Source organism: Antedon bifida, chromosome 2 (genome assembly GCF_963402885.1).
Source record: "Antedon bifida chromosome 2, ecAntBifi1.1, whole genome shotgun sequence".
Lineage (NCBI taxonomy): Eukaryota > Metazoa > Echinodermata > Crinoidea > Comatulida > Antedonidae > Antedon > Antedon bifida.
The window spans coordinates 6263306-6284655 of record NC_136227.1 but is presented as its reverse complement, the minus strand read 5'-3'; the positions used below and the strand labels follow the sequence as shown (position 1 = coordinate 6284655).

The 21350-nt window shown below is 33.5% G+C and overlaps 4 protein-coding genes across 5 annotated transcripts; all 4 read right to left on the bottom strand.

Annotated features, from left to right (window-relative positions):
* Window positions 1-6120: 6120 nt before the first annotated feature.
* Window positions 6121-7203, bottom strand: LOC144835366 (5-hydroxytryptamine receptor 1B-like). Its single transcript, XM_078690450.1, has one exon. It carries the CDS (start codon window positions 7129-7131, stop codon window positions 6121-6123), a length of 1011 nt encoding a protein of 336 aa, XP_078546576.1. The 5' UTR covers window positions 7132-7203.
* A 2912-nt stretch (window positions 7204-10115) lies between these two features.
* On the bottom strand, window positions 10116-11120 carry LOC144835365 (histamine H3 receptor-like). The gene has a single exon (XM_078690449.1). The coding sequence runs from the start codon at window positions 11118-11120 to the stop codon at window positions 10116-10118; it is 1005 nt and encodes a 334-aa protein (XP_078546575.1).
* A 3609-nt stretch (window positions 11121-14729) lies between these two features.
* Window positions 14730-15771, bottom strand: LOC144835364 (histamine H3 receptor-like). Its single transcript, XM_078690448.1, has one exon. It carries the CDS (start codon window positions 15762-15764, stop codon window positions 14730-14732), a length of 1035 nt encoding a protein of 344 aa, XP_078546574.1. The 5' UTR covers window positions 15765-15771.
* Window positions 15772-19391: 3620 nt separating this feature from the next.
* On the bottom strand, window positions 19392-21303 carry LOC144835006 (histamine H3 receptor-like). 2 transcript variants are annotated; one of them, XM_078690012.1, is made up of 2 exons: window positions 21196-21303; window positions 19392-20810 (listed from the first exon to the last, which is right to left on the bottom strand). In XM_078690012.1, the coding sequence occupies exon 2, from the start codon at window positions 20756-20758 to the stop codon at window positions 19736-19738; it is 1023 nt and encodes a 340-aa protein (XP_078546138.1). In that variant the 5' UTR covers window positions 20759-20810; window positions 21196-21303; the 3' UTR covers window positions 19392-19735. The 2 variants fall into 2 exon arrangements, with proteins under 2 accessions (XP_078546138.1, XP_078546137.1); XM_078690011.1 differs by having other exon boundaries at window positions 19392-20768; window positions 21196-21266.
* Window positions 21304-21350: the final 47 nt, after the last annotated feature.

Genomic DNA, 21350 nt, shown 5'->3' with positions numbered 1-21350 from the left:
TCAACAATTAAGGGTGTTCATTGTTGATGTATTAATATCCGATTCACGTATAGAGTTTTGCGGTGCTGACGTCACGATGGTAGGTGGCGCTGCGTGGACGGTAGGTGGCGCTGCATGGTTGCTAGCAACAGAGCCATTATATAGCTATATGGCTCTGGCTAGCAAACCAAAAAAATGCGTTCAACCTGCCTGAGTGACTAGATTAATCCAAAACGTCTTCCATTGTGACAGCCAGTTCTTTTCTCTGCATATATCAGTATCCGTCTCTAGTACATCTATGTATGTGAGTGCTGGTCTTCCTTGTTTTGCAAGCCCATGTTTTGGCTGCCGCATCAGAGCATTTTCAATGATTTAGATAGATAGATAGATAGATAGATAGATAGATAGATAGATAGATAGATAGATAGATAGATAGATAGATAGATAGATAGATAGAAGTGTCCAGCAAATTTCAATCTTCTTCCTATTGTTTCTGTTGGTATTTTATTTTTGGTCGTCGATCGTCGCAAATCGATAGCTCCCTAATAACAAGGTTTTTGTTATTACTAACAAAATTATAATACGGTGCTTAATGTACTAAATTTGTTATTGTTATGCTTTATAATATTATGATATATAGATACATAAAATATAATTAGTATAGATAGATATTTAATGAATTAAACCATTCCACTCTCATGGATTAAGATTATGTGTACAATCTACTGCGTAATCAACATGAAAGTATAAAAAGGTTTTAAAAAAAAGTCATTAATGCCTATCAATCATTTATTTTGATATTTTATATGTGATTTTATATTGATTTGTATTTTATATGTATATTTTTTATTATCTCTACAGTGTATATAAGAAGAATTTCTGATGTATTATTTTATATTGGACCAAATAAAGAATACTAATATTACTAATAACTTAAAATTGGCTTAAGTGAAATTGCATAATATAGTTATATAGGAGTAAATTTACTTTTATGTTTTTAATTTAGTACGATAGATAAGTACGAAATGATGTATATATTTTATATGTTTACAAATACAGTAGAGCCTCTATTAAGTATTATTATTATTAAAAGTTTCTCATTCATATATATTTACATAAATTACTACTAGAGATATAGAAAATATCCTAAATGGAAGTAGATTGAAGCTGTAACAGTACAGGAAAGATATGCTCAGAATTAGTAAAAGGTTGAAAAAATTGCAACAGAATTTGTTTCACCACAATGCATTTCTATAAGGTCCCTATATGAACATACTAAAATTATAGAAAAATCCAGGTAGGGGAAATGGGTTTTTTTTAAACAAAATGGCCGCCAATGGCGAAAAATGTCTAAAAATGAACAAAAACATATAAAAATATTGTATATCTAATTACCACTTGATAGCATTTTTTATAATGCTTTTTATATTTCTTTAGTTTCAAACATTTCATCTGCAATATACATATTAATTTAAGTGCTATTTGGCAGCAAAACACACATTTAAGTATCAAGATATCACTACGGTTATAATATTAATAATAGACAACGTAGTCATATGCATTATAATGCAGGACTACGGTGTCTAATAAAACAGTTCATTTACATTTGTACTGTTTATTTTCTTGGGTGTAATGTGGTAACATGTTAATCAAATAAATACACCCTTTAGATATGAACAAATACAACACAATTTGATAAATTGTAGATCATGTCATTCAGTGAATTCTATTACAAATAGAGATGTGCTATAATACAATATTGTATATATAGTACAGGAAAGATAAGCTCAGAATGAATGAAAGGTTGCAAAAATTGCAACAGAATTTTTTTCCCCACAATGCATTTCGATAAGGTCCATATACGAACATACTAAAAGTCTAGAAAAATCCAGGTAAGGGAAATAGGGTTTTAAACAAAATGGGCCGCCAATGGCGAAAATGTGTAAACAAGGACAAACAAATATAAATAGGCCTAGTAGATCTAATTACCACTTGATAGCAGTTTTTACAGTGCTTTTTATGTTTCTTTAGTTTCAAACATTTCAATTGCAATATGCATTTGAATTTAAGTGCTGTTATTTAGAAAATGACAGCAAAAACACCTAAGTATCAAAATCACCACGTTATGGCTTTTTCAGGACTAATTTCTCACAGAACCGTTAATAACGTTAGGTTATCCAAATTCCCTCCATACAGTATATAGCTATACCAATGCAAATTTCCTTTTTTGGAAAAGTTTGGTTTTACACAGTTTGTACGCACACCTTTTTCTATACCGGATAGGTGGGATGTAGTATCACATCCCTGGATTCCATGTATAAAAAGCACAAAGGAAATACTTTACATGTATATAATGCATTTACAGTGCTTCCCCATCGATAACATACAGTGTTATATCAATGAATGAAGCAGCCGTGATATTAATAGAGAAGCAGTGCACATTCCCTCGCAGATACTGTTTAAAAGACGGTATTGATGTATCATCTAGAAACTATTTCAGAAACAAATTTAATACTTATGGCAATGATATCAAGAAAACATGGCAAACTATTAACTCGGTCCTCGGTAAAAATTATAATCGCAGATTTCCGTCGTGTATCATAAACAATAACATCAAAATCACTGATCCGCAAATATTACTAACGAATTCAACCATTTTTGTTGTTGAAATTGGCTTTAGAATTTCACAATCAATTAACCCAACTAACTGTACCTTTCAATCATTTCTTAGTCATCCAACAAAAACTTAACCAATCAATGAAATCGAGATCCTTAATATTATAGCGGGCTTAAAAAAAAAGTTTTGGATCCACCGATATTCATCATAATGTTATAAAACATATTTCACACTATATTTCAATGCCTCTGACACATATTAATATATTAATATTTCCTTTATTTCTGGACATTTCCCTAATGCTCTAACAATCTCAGAAATTGTACCAGTTTACAAGAAAGATGATACACATGTGATTAACAATTACAGACCCATAGCACTTCTTCCGATCTTTTCAAAAGTTCTCGAAAAGTTAATTTATAGTCTATCTTCTTTCTTTACAAAAAAGTAATATTTTGCATGATAACCAATATGGTTTTCGTTCAGCACATTCGACCGATCTTGCTGTCCTACACATGTATGATAAATTAACAACCTCTCTTGTACATGGCTGTCACGAACTCCCGTTATGTATGTTTCCGAGCGGTTGAAAATACTTTAGGAACTCCCTTGTGACATAAAAGTATACACAAACAATTCACAAAGTTGTAAAATAACTCAAAACAAAGCTTTAATTTCAATCAACTTCAACTTTCAACAATTCAGTAAGCACTTTAAACAACAGCTTCACAATAACTTTTACAATCGAATATCCAACCTCTAATATCCAACAACCTTACAGTAGTTTTACATCCCTTTATATACAAGATGGTCTTATCCTTCTAGATCTTTCTTTATACTTCTTATTCTATTTGATTACAGTTTTTATTAATAGAACTTCTGGATTCCTGATTTTTCTTATTAATTATACATGGTTTCTTAAATCAAAACATCTTATTCTAGAATGTAGATACTATGTTACTTATGTTAAGGAATGGTAATTTATTACAATGGCAATCATACTATTGTTATATTTCTTGATTTGTCGAAGGCCTTTGACACTATTGATCATGATGTATTATTATCAAAATTATACCACTATGGTGTCAGAGGCCTTCCTCTTAACCTTCTGAAATCTTACCTTTCAAATAGATACCAATTTACCTATGTTATTTTTTTTAAAATATCATATGTTGCCTATTAATTGTGGTGTACCTCTAGGGTCTATACTCGGCTTTACTTTTACTTTACTTACTTTTTGTTATTGATGTTAATGATCTTCCTAATGCCTCAAATTTAGTCCAATTCATTTTATTCGCAGATGACAGCAATATTTTCCTTTCTCACAAAATATAAACACTCTTGTTAATACTGTTAATTCTGAGCTTGATAGAGTTTCTGTATGGTTTAAATCAAACAAACTGTTTGTTAAACACATCTAAAACTAACTTCATCTACTTTACACAAAATAACAACCATAATATAATAATACTTTTCCTTTTAATATTACAATCGTTGGAAACCCAATAAAAAAGTTAACAATTTAATATTTCTTGGGGTTCAAATTGATTCAAAATTGAACTGGCAAACACACATTGCAATTACTAATAAAACAGTGTCTAAAAATGTTGGTGTTTTAAGTAAATTGAAATATATTCTTCCATACAATATTTTATTTTTGCTTTACAACACTCTCACTTTACCATACTTATCCTACTGTAATATTGCTTGGGCTTCAATTTCTAACAACATTTTGCAGACTAATCCTTGAATAGTCCATCAACATCCAAAATTCACTGTCTCTTTAAGCTTCAAAAGAAGGCTCTAAGGATTTTCACTGGAGCGGGGTGTTACAACCGCTAATGTAGAAAATAATAGGCCTTGTACGTTTGGGATGGTTCAAATGTAGCAAATGTTCAGTATTCATGATCTTTAAAAATCACCATATATTTTAAAATGTATTTTAAAATGTAGGGATATATATCTAGATACATAAAGATATGTTTTTGCGGCCATTTTCTAATTAATGGCACTTTGAGATCTTCAAAACTGTAAATAAATTTATAAAGCAAAAACGTTATATAAAGTGTTAATTTTATCTATCATTTATGTTATTATGTCCTTTTAGGCATATTCACTTTCATTGGCGGTCAATTTGTTTAAAAAACCCTATTTCAATTGATTATTCTAGACTTTTAATATGTTTATATAGGGACCTTATAGAAATGTATTGTGGTGAAATAAATTCTGTTGCAATTTGTTCAACCATTTTTCATAGTTTTCCTGTACTATAAAGCCTTGTCCACACTATAAAACTTTATGTGACAAAAAAAAGTGATGTTTCCAAATATGGTAGTGACATGTCCAATTATGGTAGTGATTTGACCTAAATATGTCTATATATGGACATCACATAAAGTTTGATAGTGTAGACAGGACTTAACGTTCTCAATGACAAATCAATCGACTCTATTCATCTTCGGCAGTCGGAACACACATGCGGTACAGTATTTATCGAATAAGCGTTTGTCTATCTATAATGCGTACGACGTACGACACATTATTTTGTTCATTAATCATCATTAAGAATGTTTTTTCTCATTGTCTGTGTATGTGTATATTTTTTACTTTCTGGTTTCAGCCTCACTGACTTGAATATAACTTAATTATGTTGTTACATGAAAGAACAAGAGACCTAAATGTTTGTATTCTATTTCTACTACAGCTGTGGACTTGCCCCAAGTCTGTAGTTTATTTCGAGGCTTTTCGATGTTTTTGTGAAATGCTCAAGTAGAATACGTATGAAACCCCATAAGTGCCAAAATAATTATTTATTTACAAATATAAAGTCAAAACTCCGTCTGTAACCCAGACCACTACAGTAAGTTGATTCAATCCATCGGTTAGCGCAACGTATTTCTGTATGTATATGTGTTCATTCTTAAGTGCGTATTACGTCTTTGTTCTTGAAATACGTATATTACGTTTCTAGTCTTGCTTGTAACGCAAGGACGTAAGCGCAACGTAAACAATTTGACCAATGACAAGCGATGGATTATTTTGAACTATCAGTGTCATTGGTAAACTCGCTTAAGTTGCTCTTACGTGCGTCCTTGCATTACGTCCTAGTGGGAACCAAGCTTTATGGCACCATTTAAATTATTAAGTACGGTAGTATTTCGTCATAATGCTTTATGTATAGGTCTCCTTTTTTGCTATACGGTACGTCTTGATTGTTCCGTTACGTATACGCCATTATTGAGGTAATATACTTCCTATGCTACATAAAACCAATGTCTTTCAACAATGTTCTTTATTTACGTATTATGCTGCTTTTCCTAAAATATACAGTTAACATAAAAACACCAGTTTAGTCACAGGACGTAGGTTCGTTTGAAATAATTTAATGCGTAAAACACGTTGTTTCTGCGTTGCCTACGTCATTGTGTGTACTTGTTTTTTTAAAAAGAATACAGCATTTTCATTATGCAAAACATGAAATATAAGTTGTACCAAACTTTTGTCAGGTGGGGACACTAAGTTTCTCACTTGAAACATTGTAGACCGAAGAACTTGAAAAACACGCTTCTGATTTTAAGATTTGTAAGTGCATAAAGGAATGGATTGATGGCAGAGTTACTCCACCACAAGAGGTTGACAACAAACGACCCAACATTTATAGCTGGTGAGTTGTCATTACTAATTACACTCCAAATAAGCACAATCGAGTAAGGAGTCCAGCAGATGACAAAAGCAGAAACTAGAGCCGCTAGAGTTATTGCCGCTTTTCGATGACTTCTCATCGAAGAGACGGTAGTATCCACGTTTTGTCGGTCAGACCTCGAAGATGCATGACCTGTAGTGATTGGTATAAGATTGTTTGCAACCTGGTGTATTGACTGGTTGTGATTTATACGCGTACGATGACGTATCTCTTTGAATACATAGCTATTCAAATATATTATAATGGTGGACGGCAACAAATTAACAAATATAGTTACCAAAGTGTATGCCAGACTTTTTAACTCTATATCGCAAATTACCGAATAATCAATTATTTGTTCACCTCTGAATTTCTCCCAGAATAAAATTGGAATTGCGTAAATTGGTAGGACAGCCGCCCACGAGACAAGAATCATAATGGTAACTCGTTTTGTAGTCTGAAATTGAAGGTATTTCAACTTCAGTTTTAGCATCCAGTACCGATCCAAACTGATTAAGATAATACCACAAACAGAAATACCACATGCCGTGTAGTCAATGATCAACAACATTTTACAGACGCCTTCACCGAATGGCCAATAACCAAACATTAGCCAAAGAGTGTTAAGCGGGAACGAGAAAGCGCCAATTAAAAAGTCCGCTACAGAAAGATTCAAGATAAACAAATTCGCTGGATTCAAACGAAGTGATTTTTCGGTAATAAAAGCAAGAATGACGAGACTGTTTCCGAACACTGTCACTACGGACAACAGCCAGCCTATTACGATTCCGCCAGATACAATCAAGCTATCGTCAGTTTGATTTTCGTCACAATAATCGGAGGACGATTCCATGTTGCCGTGAAATTAACTTACACAATCACTGAAACTGAATAAAACAATAGTTTGAGTTAGAATAATTCCATAAACTCCCCTGAAAAAATATTATGTCGCTTATAAACAGTTAAAATTAACCATAAATCCGGATTTCCAGACAACGGGCTTCCGGTGACTATTTTCTCCCGTTAAATTACGGGTTTAAACGTAAATAATATGTCTAATAATTTTTGGTCGGAATGAATAACTATTATGTGACTAAGCAAACTTAAACTCTGATCTGTAAACAATAAATCCAGACATTATTATTGGTGTAACATCTTGGGTTGGACAAGCCTATGAAGAGTTGCTAAGAAAAAAATATAGATACAAATAGTTAAAAACACAGTTGGTAGTGATGAAGCTGCAGATAGTCATGGTCTGGTTAAATATAATTTTTAAGTTTTGATTTTAAAAAACGGATTTGGAGAGAGTTAAAAAAGGGATGGTGTATATAATAATAATAAGTATCATTTCTTTAACTAACATACCTCTATTTTACAATACGTTTAATTTGGTTCATATTAAATATTTATTTGTATCTATCAATAGGCTATGTTGACTTCCTTGCTGGTAAAATAAACGATACAATACCAGTACAAATGTTCAAAAACTTTACACGGTGAGAAAACTAGAATTTTGTAAACATAGGTTGATAAAGTTTTCTAGTAAAGCCTGTTTGTAAACTGAGGTTTGATAGTAAAGCCTGTTTACACGAGGACATATATATGACTGCAGTCGCGTGCTCAAGTTAGTGTTTACCGACCAACCGACCGACCAACCGATCAACATAATGAGATGTAGAGTCGCGTTGTACGCGACTAAAAAGGTGATAACGTTTTCTAGTCTCAATTTTGATCATGTTTGCGATAATTTTGAATAAAAAATACATAATTAAGGCCAATTTACACAGACGAGTTGTAACGGTAAGCGGAAAAGCGCGTAGCTTGACCAACGTAAATCTGTATCTCTCCTGATAGACTTTTTGCTAAACCGCTCCATTTGTTGTGTAAATGGTCATAAGAAATGATATTCTTAATAGGTTGTGTGTTACGCTTACCGTTTACTGCTAGTGTGTGTAAACTGGCATTTATACTTACTGTTACTGTGTCTGTAATATGATGTTACCATTCATTAATGTTCTTATTCACACAAGTTGTTGTAGTCTAATAAATAAATACAAAATGCGTCGTATATGTACTGTATATGTATACTATTAGACCAATCAATGTCCACATAACAAAAATGGGTGTTTACGACGAATATAACATTTTTGACATAAATCGAGGTGGTAATTATGCATTGCATCATCGTCATTAGGAGGGCGCAATACTCAAACTCAATCACATAATTACAAGGAGTTTCCTCAATTGGGGAGACCTAGGAAGATCTTGGTGGACAATGCTTGTTCTTTGGTAAATTGTTGCCGATGTTACAAATGTCGTTAAAACTTCAGTAACTTTTGTTTTCGCGTTTAAAAAATGAATCTAAATCCTGATGAAGTGCAGTATTACCCGAAAGCTCTGGCTGTTTTAGTTTATCAATTTTTGCTTATTAATTATTTTGTATCTCCATTGAGATCCAGCCACTTCTACCCACAGCATTGTCATTTTTTCAGTAATTTGTTTTGGATTTTAAAATAAATAAATAAATATGTAATAACGTACTGACCGCTGTAAATGTACATGTTGTTGTCACTGGCCAATTTTTAATTTGTATATATTTTAAATTTATGTTAATTTTTCATTTATTTATATTTATAGTTTTCTATTATGTGCCTCTGAGGATTCGAATAAAACAATAATAAGATAACAAATAAACAAATAGAAACAAAGTTAGGTATTCCAGTTCATTGTGTGCATGCATGGGAAGTTTCAACATTCTGTTATTCGACACACAGTACATTTTGGTGGTTTCTAGGTCCAGGCCGCGATATTTCTTTTCGTACATAAGTTGGGGACCCTCGTGAAACGTCACAAAATAAACATGAATTTCATTAGTTATATTTAGGAAGTAGTTCGGTTATCTTTCACATGGGGTCCCCAACTTAAGTACGAACAAAAAAAATCGCGTCCAGGCCATCACAAATTGAACGCTCTCTCTAAGAAAATGGTTTAGATTTGATAGTAATAATCGAAATTTAAAAAATTGTTTTTGCCGACTTAGTATATTTATTTCAACCCACATTTTCAATGTACATACTCATAATAGAATTAACTTGTCTACAGATTCATGTTTAATTAATAATTAATTATTCGTACAGAAATGCAAAGTCAATTACACTGGAGTTCTTACATCAGACATCCAAAAAGCCCTTGTCGCGTTACGTTTACGTCATTGTTGCGTTACGTTCACGTCATTGTTACGGCTAAGATAATAGAGTTTTGCTTATTTTTGAAAAGCGGGTACCTCTCTCTCACCCTGCTTCAGTAGTTTAAAACCGTCCCATTCAGCTTGCGTCCGTGGCGGATTTCAAATGTACTTTAAAACCTTTCCAGTACCCCAAGCAACCCTAACACCCACCCCTCATTTCCGTTTTGGGTGCCCTGAGACTACGTCATTGATGGGTTGCATTGATGTCCTTGTTGCGTTTACATCAGTGTTGCGTTACGTTTACATCATTGTTTCGTTACGTTTACCTCATTGTTTCGTTGTGCTTGCGTCGTAGTTGCGTTCACAACATCATTGCGTTAAATTTACGTCATGTTGCGTTACGTTTACATTATTGGTGCGTTACGTTTACGTCATTGTTGCGTTACGTTTACGTCAGTATTGCGCTACGTTTACGTCATTGTTGCATTACGTTTACACCATTGTTTCGTTACGTTTACGTCATTGTTGCGTTGCGCTTACGTCGTTGTTGCGTCTACATAATCGTTGCGTTACGTTTACGTCATTGTTCCGTTGCGCTTACGTCGTTGTTGAGTTGAGTCATAATGAACTTAGGTGTTTTATTATTAAACTTATTTGAAACATTTTAAACGTAGGAATTTCAAAAATACTTCTCTAATTTTTAGGTTTGTAAGTGCGTACAGAAACGGATTGATGGCAGAGTTGCTCCACAGGAGATAGTAGACGACCTCTACAAGTATGTAATCAGGCGAGTCATCCCCAATACTCCAAATAAGCACAATGCAATAAGGAGTCCAGCAGACGATAAAAACAGAAACTAAAACCGCAAGAGTTACTGCCGCTTTTCGATGTCGTCTCATCGAAGAAATGGTCGCATTTACGTTTTGTCGTTTAGACCTTGAACTGATTGATAAATGATTGTCTGTAACCTGAAGTATTGATTGGTTGTGATTTATACGCGCACGATGACGTATATCTTTATATACGGTGATATTTAAATAGATTATAATGGCTAACGGTATTAACAACTCAACGAAAACAGTAAACAAATTGTACGCCATACTTTGTCCCGATTCCATATCGCAATTTTCTGAATAGTCTATTATTTTTTTACCCGTAAAGTTTTCCCAGAATAAAGTTGAAATTGCATAAAATGGTATGATAACAGCCCACGAGACAAGGATCATAACGGTAACACGTTTTGTAGTCTGAAACTGACGGTATTTCAACTTTATTTTTAGCATCCAGTACCGATCCAAACTGATTAAAATAATACCACAAACAGAAACAGCACATGCCGTGTAGTCAATGATCAACCACATTTTACAGACGCCTTCACCAAATGGCCAATAATCAAACATAAGCCAAAAAGTGTTAAAAGGAAGCGAAAAAGCGCCAACTAAAAAATCCGCTACAGAAAGATTCAAAATGAACAAATTCGCTGGATTTGAACGAAGTGATTTTTCTGTTGTGAGAGCAAAGATGACTAAACCGTTTCCGACAACGGTTACAAAGGTCAACAGCCAGCTTAGGCCTATGACGATTCCGCCGTATACAATCAAAGTATCGTCAGTTTGATTTGCGACGTCATAGTCGGAGGAAGAGGACGATTCCATATTTCTGTGAACTTACACAAATGAACCTAAAATAAAACAGTATAGTTAGAATGATTATATTCTAATATGGATTATATTCAGTTTATATTTTATAGAATTTAGTGACGTCACGATCTACAATTTATCAAGCATTTTGATACTGTGTCTACTGTTTATCTTCTAGATAATAATTGTGTTGTATTTGTTCATATATCTAGGGGTAATTTATTTGAATATACATGTTTATAAATATATTTTATTGGTATTTTAATATTGTAAATTCAACAATGTTTACTTTGTTGAATAAAGAACTTTTGAATTTGAAATTCCGAATAAACTCCCCTTCCCCTAAAACCCCTTCTGTTTGAATAAATACAGTAAACAACAAAATTCTCTAAATAATAACATTTATGAATAATTTAAAATAATTTTTTACTGATTTTGAATTTGAATTATACGTATTAAAAAGATCTCGGTGTTGTCAGAAAAATCTGTATATATTTCTATAAATAATAATAGGAACGCCCACAAAATGTTTCACAATGTATCTATTATATTGTATTATGGACACTACATACTTACTGTCGAAATATCTTTTAAACTTGTATCTGGAGTTCTGTCCACACTGGTTGGTTGCTACGATCCTAAATGAATACAATATGTCGTATGTACCTAATATACATAGCATTGTTAATATAAAGCGAAGCAATCTTTCAGTTTATTATGAATCTATAATTCTTTCTTTTTATAAATGTTTAAGAAAATCAATAGGCCTACACGGCCTCCGGATGTGTATACTACGAACGTGTCAATTATATTGCAACATATACATGTTAGGCCATGTATTATCAAGGCCGTAGCGAGAGGTTTACAAGAAATATTTCTTCCAAAAACGCCGCTCACATTTTGACTAACATTTTCATTTTTCTTTCTTCAGATATTATAACAATCTGACTTGTAGTTTTCGAAATATACGGTCCAAAACATCGCCGAAAATAATCGTTTTTAGCCACGAACGAAGTAAATAAATAAATTGCGTCCTCAGTAGGCAATTGTATGTATTTAAAAAATTACGGTTTTTAATAATATATTTTGTATATCAACATTGTAATATTCAATCAAATATGATATTACATGTTTATTAAATAAAAAAGAGTGTTTATTTAACCTCATTCAAATAATTTCAATACATTATTTTTCAGACGTGTGTTAGACATGCCAGGACATGCAATCCTCAGAGACAACGTGCCTTCTGCAGAAGAAATTCTTCTGTTCTTCTGCAGTCTGTTGATTCGCGCCAACCATCAATCAAAGGGCGAGAATCCAAAATCTTTCAACCGTGAGCCCTCATAGACTCTCTTTTCCCAGACGTTACATTAGTTTTAAAAATTCTGATTGTATTTGTACTTACTTCCTCATGCTTATTTTTTTGATTTTATAAATGTATACGTAATTATGTTACTTTTTATGTACCAGAGATTTCGATATAAAAGATTGATTGATTGAATGAATGAATGAGTGAATGAATGTCATCCACCATATAGAGGGCGCAATACTCAAATTAAAAAAATCAATCACTTTCCTCAGCAAGATTCACAGTTGCTCATGTTTCCGAGAAATAGACCTACCTATCATGCTCTCCGAATATATACCGTAACTATAATTTAGTTACGGTAATTGATTTATTCAAGTAATTAGTACTACTTCAAGAACTTTAACCATTTGGAAAACTCACGTGGAATTCTAGAGCTGCTCCTTTAAACCGATTTTCCACTTGGCGAATTTGTTCTCGCGAATCGGAAGTGTCAGCTTACACGCATGCGTATTCATGTTTCCATCTTCCAAATCCCTCTCTACGCATGCGTATATGCTGACGCTTTCGATTTGTGCGAACAAATTCGCCTAGTGGACAATCGGCAGCTTACACCATTCATGTTTCCATCTTCCAAATCCCTCTCTACGCATGCGTATAAGCTGACGCTAAGCTAGTGGACAATCGGCAGCTTATACGCATGCGTATTCATGTTTCCATTTTGCAAATCATTCTCGCGCGAACAAATTCGTCTAGTGAATGGAATTATGTTGTGAACGAGATCACTGAAACACTACTAAAAACATGATAATTAAATTAAAGTATACAATACAATAACAACACTTATTAGGCCTACTTCTCATTTCCTTCGATAAGGTTGGCCTACATATGCATTGTTTGTTATATTTGACTTGCCATTAACACAGCGTATTCAGTTGTCAAAGATTATTGAGATATTAAAAGAATCACATTTTCCGAAGCATCATTTAAAAAATGTTCAGAATAGAATAAATTGTGCTTAAAGTTCATCGATATTCGATTGTGGTAAGATACAGTATAAACAAATTCAGTTTGCTGAACTTCAAAAAAAAATTTGTAGAGGTTTATAGTCTGGTTTGACGATTCCGGACCGACTGGCGAGGTGACTTTCAACTTTACTGAATCATGACAATCACTTCTACCCTATATTGACTGCTCGAATTGTTCTCGGAATACTTCTGGTGTAATCTGGTCTCATTTCGGCAACATTGGAGGTTGTGGGCAAGTGATGGATTATTAACCTCATCGAAAAATTGGACAAATTAGGGAGGAAAAAGAAGAAAAGTGAAAAGACAAAAGAAAAGGAAGAAAAAGAAAGAAAAGGGGAAAAAAGAAAAGGAAACAGAAAACAAAATCCGATTTTCAATATTTATTCAAGATTTAAAATGAGGATTTCATCCTTAGATTTACATTTATATTAAAACATTAAATTGTATTCATTGCAACCCACTTTTTTCGATTTACATAATTAATATCTAACTCTTCCTGTCTGAACGATTACTGTACGTATGAAAATGTTTCCGTGTTAAATCTCGAAACAAGTTTCTTAGCTAGGCCTAAAAAAGACTACATCGATGTTGCAGAAACGGAGCTAGATATATCTGCGAATTATACATACCTTTCTAATGAATTTCTTATAATACAAAATGTAAATATTATCTAGATTTATCACTTGATCAGTTATTTTATTTATTCCTTTCAGTAAGAGCATTAAAGGACAACTTGACTGAGGACCATATTTTTACAACGTATTAGGGATATACATGTGATTTCAGAACAATCGTGAGATTAAGGATATCGCCGCACGCGCTCGCCGTACAGCCGTCGCCGTAAATTGCTGTGACGTCACATGTGCATCGCAAAATCTATTTAAAAAGCAAAAGAAACAATAACAAAAATCAACATTTGTATTTATTACGATTTATTTACAAAGTGTGTTTACTAGAAATGTTCGCGATTTGCCAAACTTTGCGGAAAACCCAAAAACTGTCAAAGTTTGCTGAACAAAGGGAGTGTCTCTCCAAAATTGTTAATTGTTTCTGCCTGAAGTGAAAAATGTTGTTACCAAGTTTTTGTATAGACAAGCATTATTATGCTCAAGAGCTATTGGATTTTGATAATTTTATTGATTGTTGCAACTCTTTACCAATGATCGATTTGGAGTAATACAAATGACGTTTAACTTTCTTGCGCATTTCCGTTTTACGTTGCATTCACGTGATTTTTAAATATTGTCTACGTCATTCTTGCGCTGCGTTTACGTGAGCTAAGCGCGGGGCTTAATAAAACCAATGACACGTGCCACTTGTAAAATTGAAACATTTCAAAAACACTTCTCTGATTTTAGGATTTGTAAGTGCGTAAAGGAATGGATTGATGGCAGAGTTGCCCCACAAGAGATAGTTGACGACCTCCAAAAGCATGTAATTCGGTGCATCATCGATGATACTCCAAATAAGCACAATAGAATAAGGAGTCCAGCAGACGACAAAAGTAGAAACTAAAGCCGCAAGAGTCACTGCTGCTTTTCGATGTCGTCTCGCTGAAGAAATTGTCGTATTAACGTTTTGTCTGCCAGAATCTGAAGTCGAACGACCTGCACTGATAGATAAATGTTTGTCTGCAACCTGAAGTATTGATTGGTTGTGATTTATACGCGCACGATGACGTATCTCGTTATATACATTGATATTTAAATATAGTATAATGTTTAGCGGTATTAACAGCTCAACGAATACTGCAGTTACCAAATTGTACGCCAGACTTTCTTCAGATTCCATTTCGCAATCTTCTGAATAATCAATTATTTGTTCACCTCTGAATTTTTCCCAGAATAAAATTGGAATTGCGTAATATGGCAGGACAGCCGCCCACGAGACAAGAATCATAACAGTAACTCGTTTTGTGGTCTGAAATTGACGGTATTTCAACTTCAGTTTTAGCATCCAGTATCGATCTAAACTGATTAAAATAATACCACAAACAGAAACGGCACATGCCGTGTAGTCAATGATCAACCACATCTTACAGACGCCTTCACCAAATGGCCAATAATCAAACATTAGCCACAGAGTGTTAAAAGGAAACGAGAAAGAACCAGTTAAAAAGTCCGCTACAGAAAGATTCAAGATGAACAAATTCGCTGGATTCGAACGAAGTGATTTTTCTGTTGTGAGAGCAAAAATGACAAAACCGTTTCCGACAACGGTTACAACGGACAACAGCCAGCCTATTACGATTCCGCCGGATACAATCAAAGTATCGTCAGTTTGATTTCCGACGTCATAGTCGGAGGAGGAGGAGGACGATTCCATATTGATGTGAACTTACACAAATACTGAACCTAAAATAAAACAGTATTGTTAGAATGTTTATTATATTCCGTTTTGAATGTTTCTAATAACAGGGCCTAGTGATTTGTGAACGTTTCAGTGGCCGATCTAGCATTTTTAAAGGGCATTTCTGCTCATTTTATAGAGCTAGATCCAGCCACTGTTACCAACAGCATTGCCATTTTCTCCCAGTAGGCCTAATTTATAATTTAATTTTAAATAACACTACTGTACTATGTTAATAACAGAATTAATAAAGTTGATCGAAATTTGGTTATTAGGCCTATGACAACAATTTAACAGATTATTTATAGGATGTGCCCTCGCATCCATCCTGATCCGCCTCTAAGTATTATATTATTGCTCTAAAATATGACAATGAATAACTATTCAAAATAATTTTTTGGAGCGATTTTGAATTTCAATACAATACTAAAAGATCGCGATGTAACAGGTGTAAAAATGATAACATTAGAAAAAACCACAAAATGTTTCAGAATTTGTTTCTTACCGTATAATTGTTTTATGAACATACATAATTATTATATACTTACTTGTTACTGGGTCTGAATATCTTAGCAGTCATTGGAGTTGTTGTTCACACGGGGTGTAATGTTGCTACGATCCTATAAATGACTAATAATGTGGTGTGTGTACCTACATATACACTTTTAGACCAATCATAACACACACAAATAAACACGTGGTTGGGTACATTTTAACAAAAAGCGCAGTATACAGTGACCTTCCATTTACACTTATATCATCCGCAATCAGGAGGGCGCAAACGATATTCTCGCGTAAAACTCTAAAGAAACGCTCTTTTAGTCTTTTAATTTCTTAATTTCACACGAATATTACTCGCGTGTCACGGCATGCTTACGGTATTCATTGTAAACCTACTTATTCAATGTATTCAGAAAATAATTTAATTAACGTTTTAAATGGTATTGTTTTGTGAACAAGCTCATTGAAATTATTACTAAAAGCAAGATAATCAAATTATAACGACACCTTATGAATAGGTCTACTTTAATTATTTTTCTTGGCCTATTGTCTGTTGCTCTTCACTTGCCATTAACAGCGTATTCACTTTTCAAAGATATTGAAATATTAAAAGCATGAAGTATGCCGAAGCACTATTCAAAACAATTACTGTTTTTATTGTGCGTAAAGTTGATCGATAATCGAATATGGTAAGATATAAACAAATTATGTGCTGAGAAAATTACTTAGAAAAAAACTGATCGAAATCAGTACCAGAGTGAGTGCTATTTTATAATATGTCAGCCCATAATGAAGATAGAGGTAACTCGAGATGCGTATTGATTAAAAAAAAACACGATCTATTGGTGACGTAACAAATGCTTATTCAAATCTCGAGTTATATATATATCTGTATCTTAAATATAGGCCGAAATAATAAATAGCACGCCCTCTGTAGCTTCCTTTATTTTGCCAAGTATTTCGCTCAGTTTCTTGGCGCTTTTTAAACGTTAGTTGAAATTTAATTTCATTGGTTTTAATAGAGGTGGATAGTGTATCCACATATTTAGTTAAGGTCCGCGTGTTAATGAAATTATCAAATAGCAATATATTACAACGTGTATAGTGGTTCTTCTTCTATATGAACTTGGCCCCGTGTCAATAGACATTGCCTTAGAAATGGTAAGTGTATATAGATACCGTACAGAATCCGTTTACACAATAGGAAATTTAATAGAATTATTTAAAATCGATCAAACAATTTAAATTATTTAATCATCGGCTCGTAATAGACACATACATCGACTATCTGATCCGTTAACAATCTTAATTAAGAATACAGCCATCTTTTAAAAATAAATTAACAATTGAATATATATAAAAAGACGGTGAATATAATTCCACGTCAAGATGAGCCGAGAGAGAAGAAAAAGATAAAGAAAAAGATCGAGTCCTACTAGCCCCGTGAATCTGAGCCGAACCGAAGCAACAGAAGTAGGTATGCGGAGGCGGGACCTTTGAGCATAGAGATATTATATAATATATCTATGGTACGAGTAATCGATGCATTTTATGTTTTTAATAATTTTGTCTTGATTAAGATTTTCTATAATTATCTCCGTTTCCCTGTAATCTTTACATTATGTAAGGCATAATTTACCCAGCATCATGGTATTATACAACTCCATATAACTAAAGCTCTATCTACACTATCTGTCACTTTATGTGACAAAAAAATGTGATGTGCCCATATAATGGACATGATGATGTTATATCACTACCACATTTAAGCATATCACTACCATATTTGGGCACATCGCCGTTTTTTTGTCAAACTAGTTTGATAGTGTAGACAGTGCTTAAAATGGTGAACTCAATATCCCCAGACTCCACACCGGACTCCACTGCACTTGAAACATTTCAAACAGTCTTTTAGCTTTCTTTAATTCTCTTTCTTTAGATCTCCGATATGCTTCATAATCTTATTGTTACTACTATTAAGCAATGAAAATGCGTAAGCGCAACGCAAGTAATTTAACCAATCACAAGCGGTGGATTATATAAACGTTCGCTTGTCATTGGTCAATTGCGTCAACTGTGTCCTAGTGGGAACCAAGCTTAAAGGAATGCTGATTCTCTTATTCATTCTGACTAAATTTAACGCCTAGATCAAATAGTGCAATATAAAAATGTAAAATAAAATATTGTCAATGTTGAAGTTCGTTGACTTACGGAGTATTTAAATTGTGCTATTTACTGGATGGTTTTTAGGTAAGGCACCAACCCTATAAAATAATATTATGATCAACTATATATATATTTTTTAATTAAAATACGTTTATGTCTCTACGTTAATCTATTTTACAGGTACGTAAACAATGAAGATGATACAATAACAGCAGGCATATATTCCAATATTCTTATTAACGTAACAAGCTACAATTATGTACATTGATCTATTCGATCGATTGTTTCCAACATTAAAATAACCAACCCTAAGTATAGAAAATATTCATAAATCAACAGGCACCGAATAAATTCTAAACTTAGATATATTATAATTATATACATAATACATTAAATCAATTATTTAAATGTTATTGGGCTGTTTGTAAAAATAAAAGTATTGTTATAATAATAATCAATATCATCAACGCAAACAATTTACTGCTTATTCTGTTTTCAATCATAAAGCCATTACAAATGTAAAAAAAACAAAATAAAAATTGTCTCATCACTGACTTCGTCCGATCCGTGACGTCACGATGATACACTATTATACAGATACAGATTCATTTATTGTCCAATATAAATGGAAATTACAGTGCTCATAAATTATCTTGGCTTGCCTAAAATAAATATAAGTGGAAAAAAGAACTATCTAACAAATCTTTTGTTATAATGCCTTATCCCAGCTGGGTAGAACATGTGCGTTAAAATATTGTTGATAAGACTTTTGTGCGCGCGAGTCGATTTTCTGTTACTTCATTAAAAAGACGATAAAGAATGCTTGCTCGGTCAGTCTTAGTAACACTACAGCTACAGTTTTTTGAAAATGTAATCACTATGTCTAGTAACGGTTTGGCGATTCGTGGAAGTCATCAACAAAAACAAAACCGGTTGTCAACTACAAATTAAATGTTCATGTTATCTTCGTGTGCTTTTTCTTAAATAGCTAACACCCAACAAATTATAAAAACATTCTCTGATTTTAAGATTTGTGATCTGTTCACAAACTCCTATCTTGGCAAGGCGAGCTCAGCATCATGTTGGTAGATTGCCTTGATTTAAGTACCGTGCACTAACAGAAGCTCGACATGGGCTACATTTAAAGGAATAACTCCCTTTTATAATGTAAATAAAACAACAACAACAAAATGGTTGTTGTCAACGATCCGGATGGTACCCGCCTCACAAAAACCCTAAACACTAATTATTCTTTACATCCAACAATACATATCACTATTTTAATGTACTTGTATTATACGTGTGCTCTTCCTAAAATAGTTTACTCCCAACAATTTATAATAGCATTCTCTGATTTTAAGATTTGTGAGGGCGTAAAGGAACGGATTGATGGCAGAGTTGGTCCACAAGAGGTAGTTGACGACCTCCCAGAGGGTGTCACTTAAACAGTCATCACAGACGATACTCCAAATTAAAACAATGTTGTAAGGGGTCCAGCAGATTGCAAACGCAATCACCAGAGCACCGAGAGTTACTGCCGCTTTTCGATGCTTTTTAACCATATTTCGCGGATTTTCAGAGGTAACAGAGAAGGCAACAGTAGAGACGGTAGAATCACAACCGTGTGTTACAGATTGGCTGACATTATGGCTAGGGCGTGTACGTGAACGCGACCGTATTTCACGGTAAACAATGATATTGAAATATACAATGATAGGAAGAGGTATCAAAAATTCGACGAATACGATGACTAAATTGTACGCCAAACTTTGTTCGGATTCCATTTCACAATCTTCTGAATAATCAATTATTTGTTCTCCCTTGAATTTCTCCCAGAATAAAGTTGGAATTGCGTAAAATGGTATGAGAACAGCCCACGAGCCAAGAATCATTACGGTGACACGTTTTGTAGTTTGAAATTGACGGTATTTCAACTTCAATTTTAACATCCAGTACCGGTCCAAACTGATTAAAATAATACCACAAACAGAAACAGCACATGCCGTGTAGTCAATAATCAACCACATCTTACAGACGCCTTCACCGAATGGCCAATAATCAAACATTAGCCAAAGAGTGTTAAGCGGAAACGAGAAAGCACCGGTTAAAAAGTCAGCAATAGAAAGATTCAAAATAAACAAATAAGCCGGATTCGAACGAAGAGATTTTTCGGTGATGAAAGCGAGAATGACGAGACTGTTCCCGAACACGGTCACTGCGGACAGAATCCAAGTTATTACGATTCCGCCGGATACAATAATCAAAGTATCGTCAGTTTGATTTCCTTCAGACAACGATTCCATTATGCAATTTCTGAATAATGACAATAAAATCAATTTTGTTGAGAGTCGAAATCTGAAACAAAACAGATTTACGTAATTTCGGATAAAAAATCAACAAAAAGACGTCAACAGTTGACGATAGTCTACTCCAGGTGATGACATGAGTCCAGTTAATTTTAAATATTTTATGAAACTCATGTTAAAAATCTATGACTTAGTCAACATTTCACCTATTAATAACATACATCTTTAGTCAATCGTATATATATATAACGATGAGTGATGTAATTACACACTGCACGCCAATCAATGCGATGAGTCTTTGTGGAAATGATATTATTCAATATAATAGAATAATTACGGTTCGAGTTTTAGATGATTAAACATTTATTTGTATCGATGCCACCGAAAATTATAATCAAATTTATGAGTATAGATTGTAATCAAATTCCAAATACCTTTGATACTGTGCACGTTCTTTATATGTTATGGAAGTTTTCTTCTTGAGGTTTATCTCCGAGATGGTTTCTTTAACTTGATGTTCTCCTGACGAGACGACTATACAGTTTTATGGCACTACAAGGGGTAGAAGTAACTTAGTACAACTTGCTAT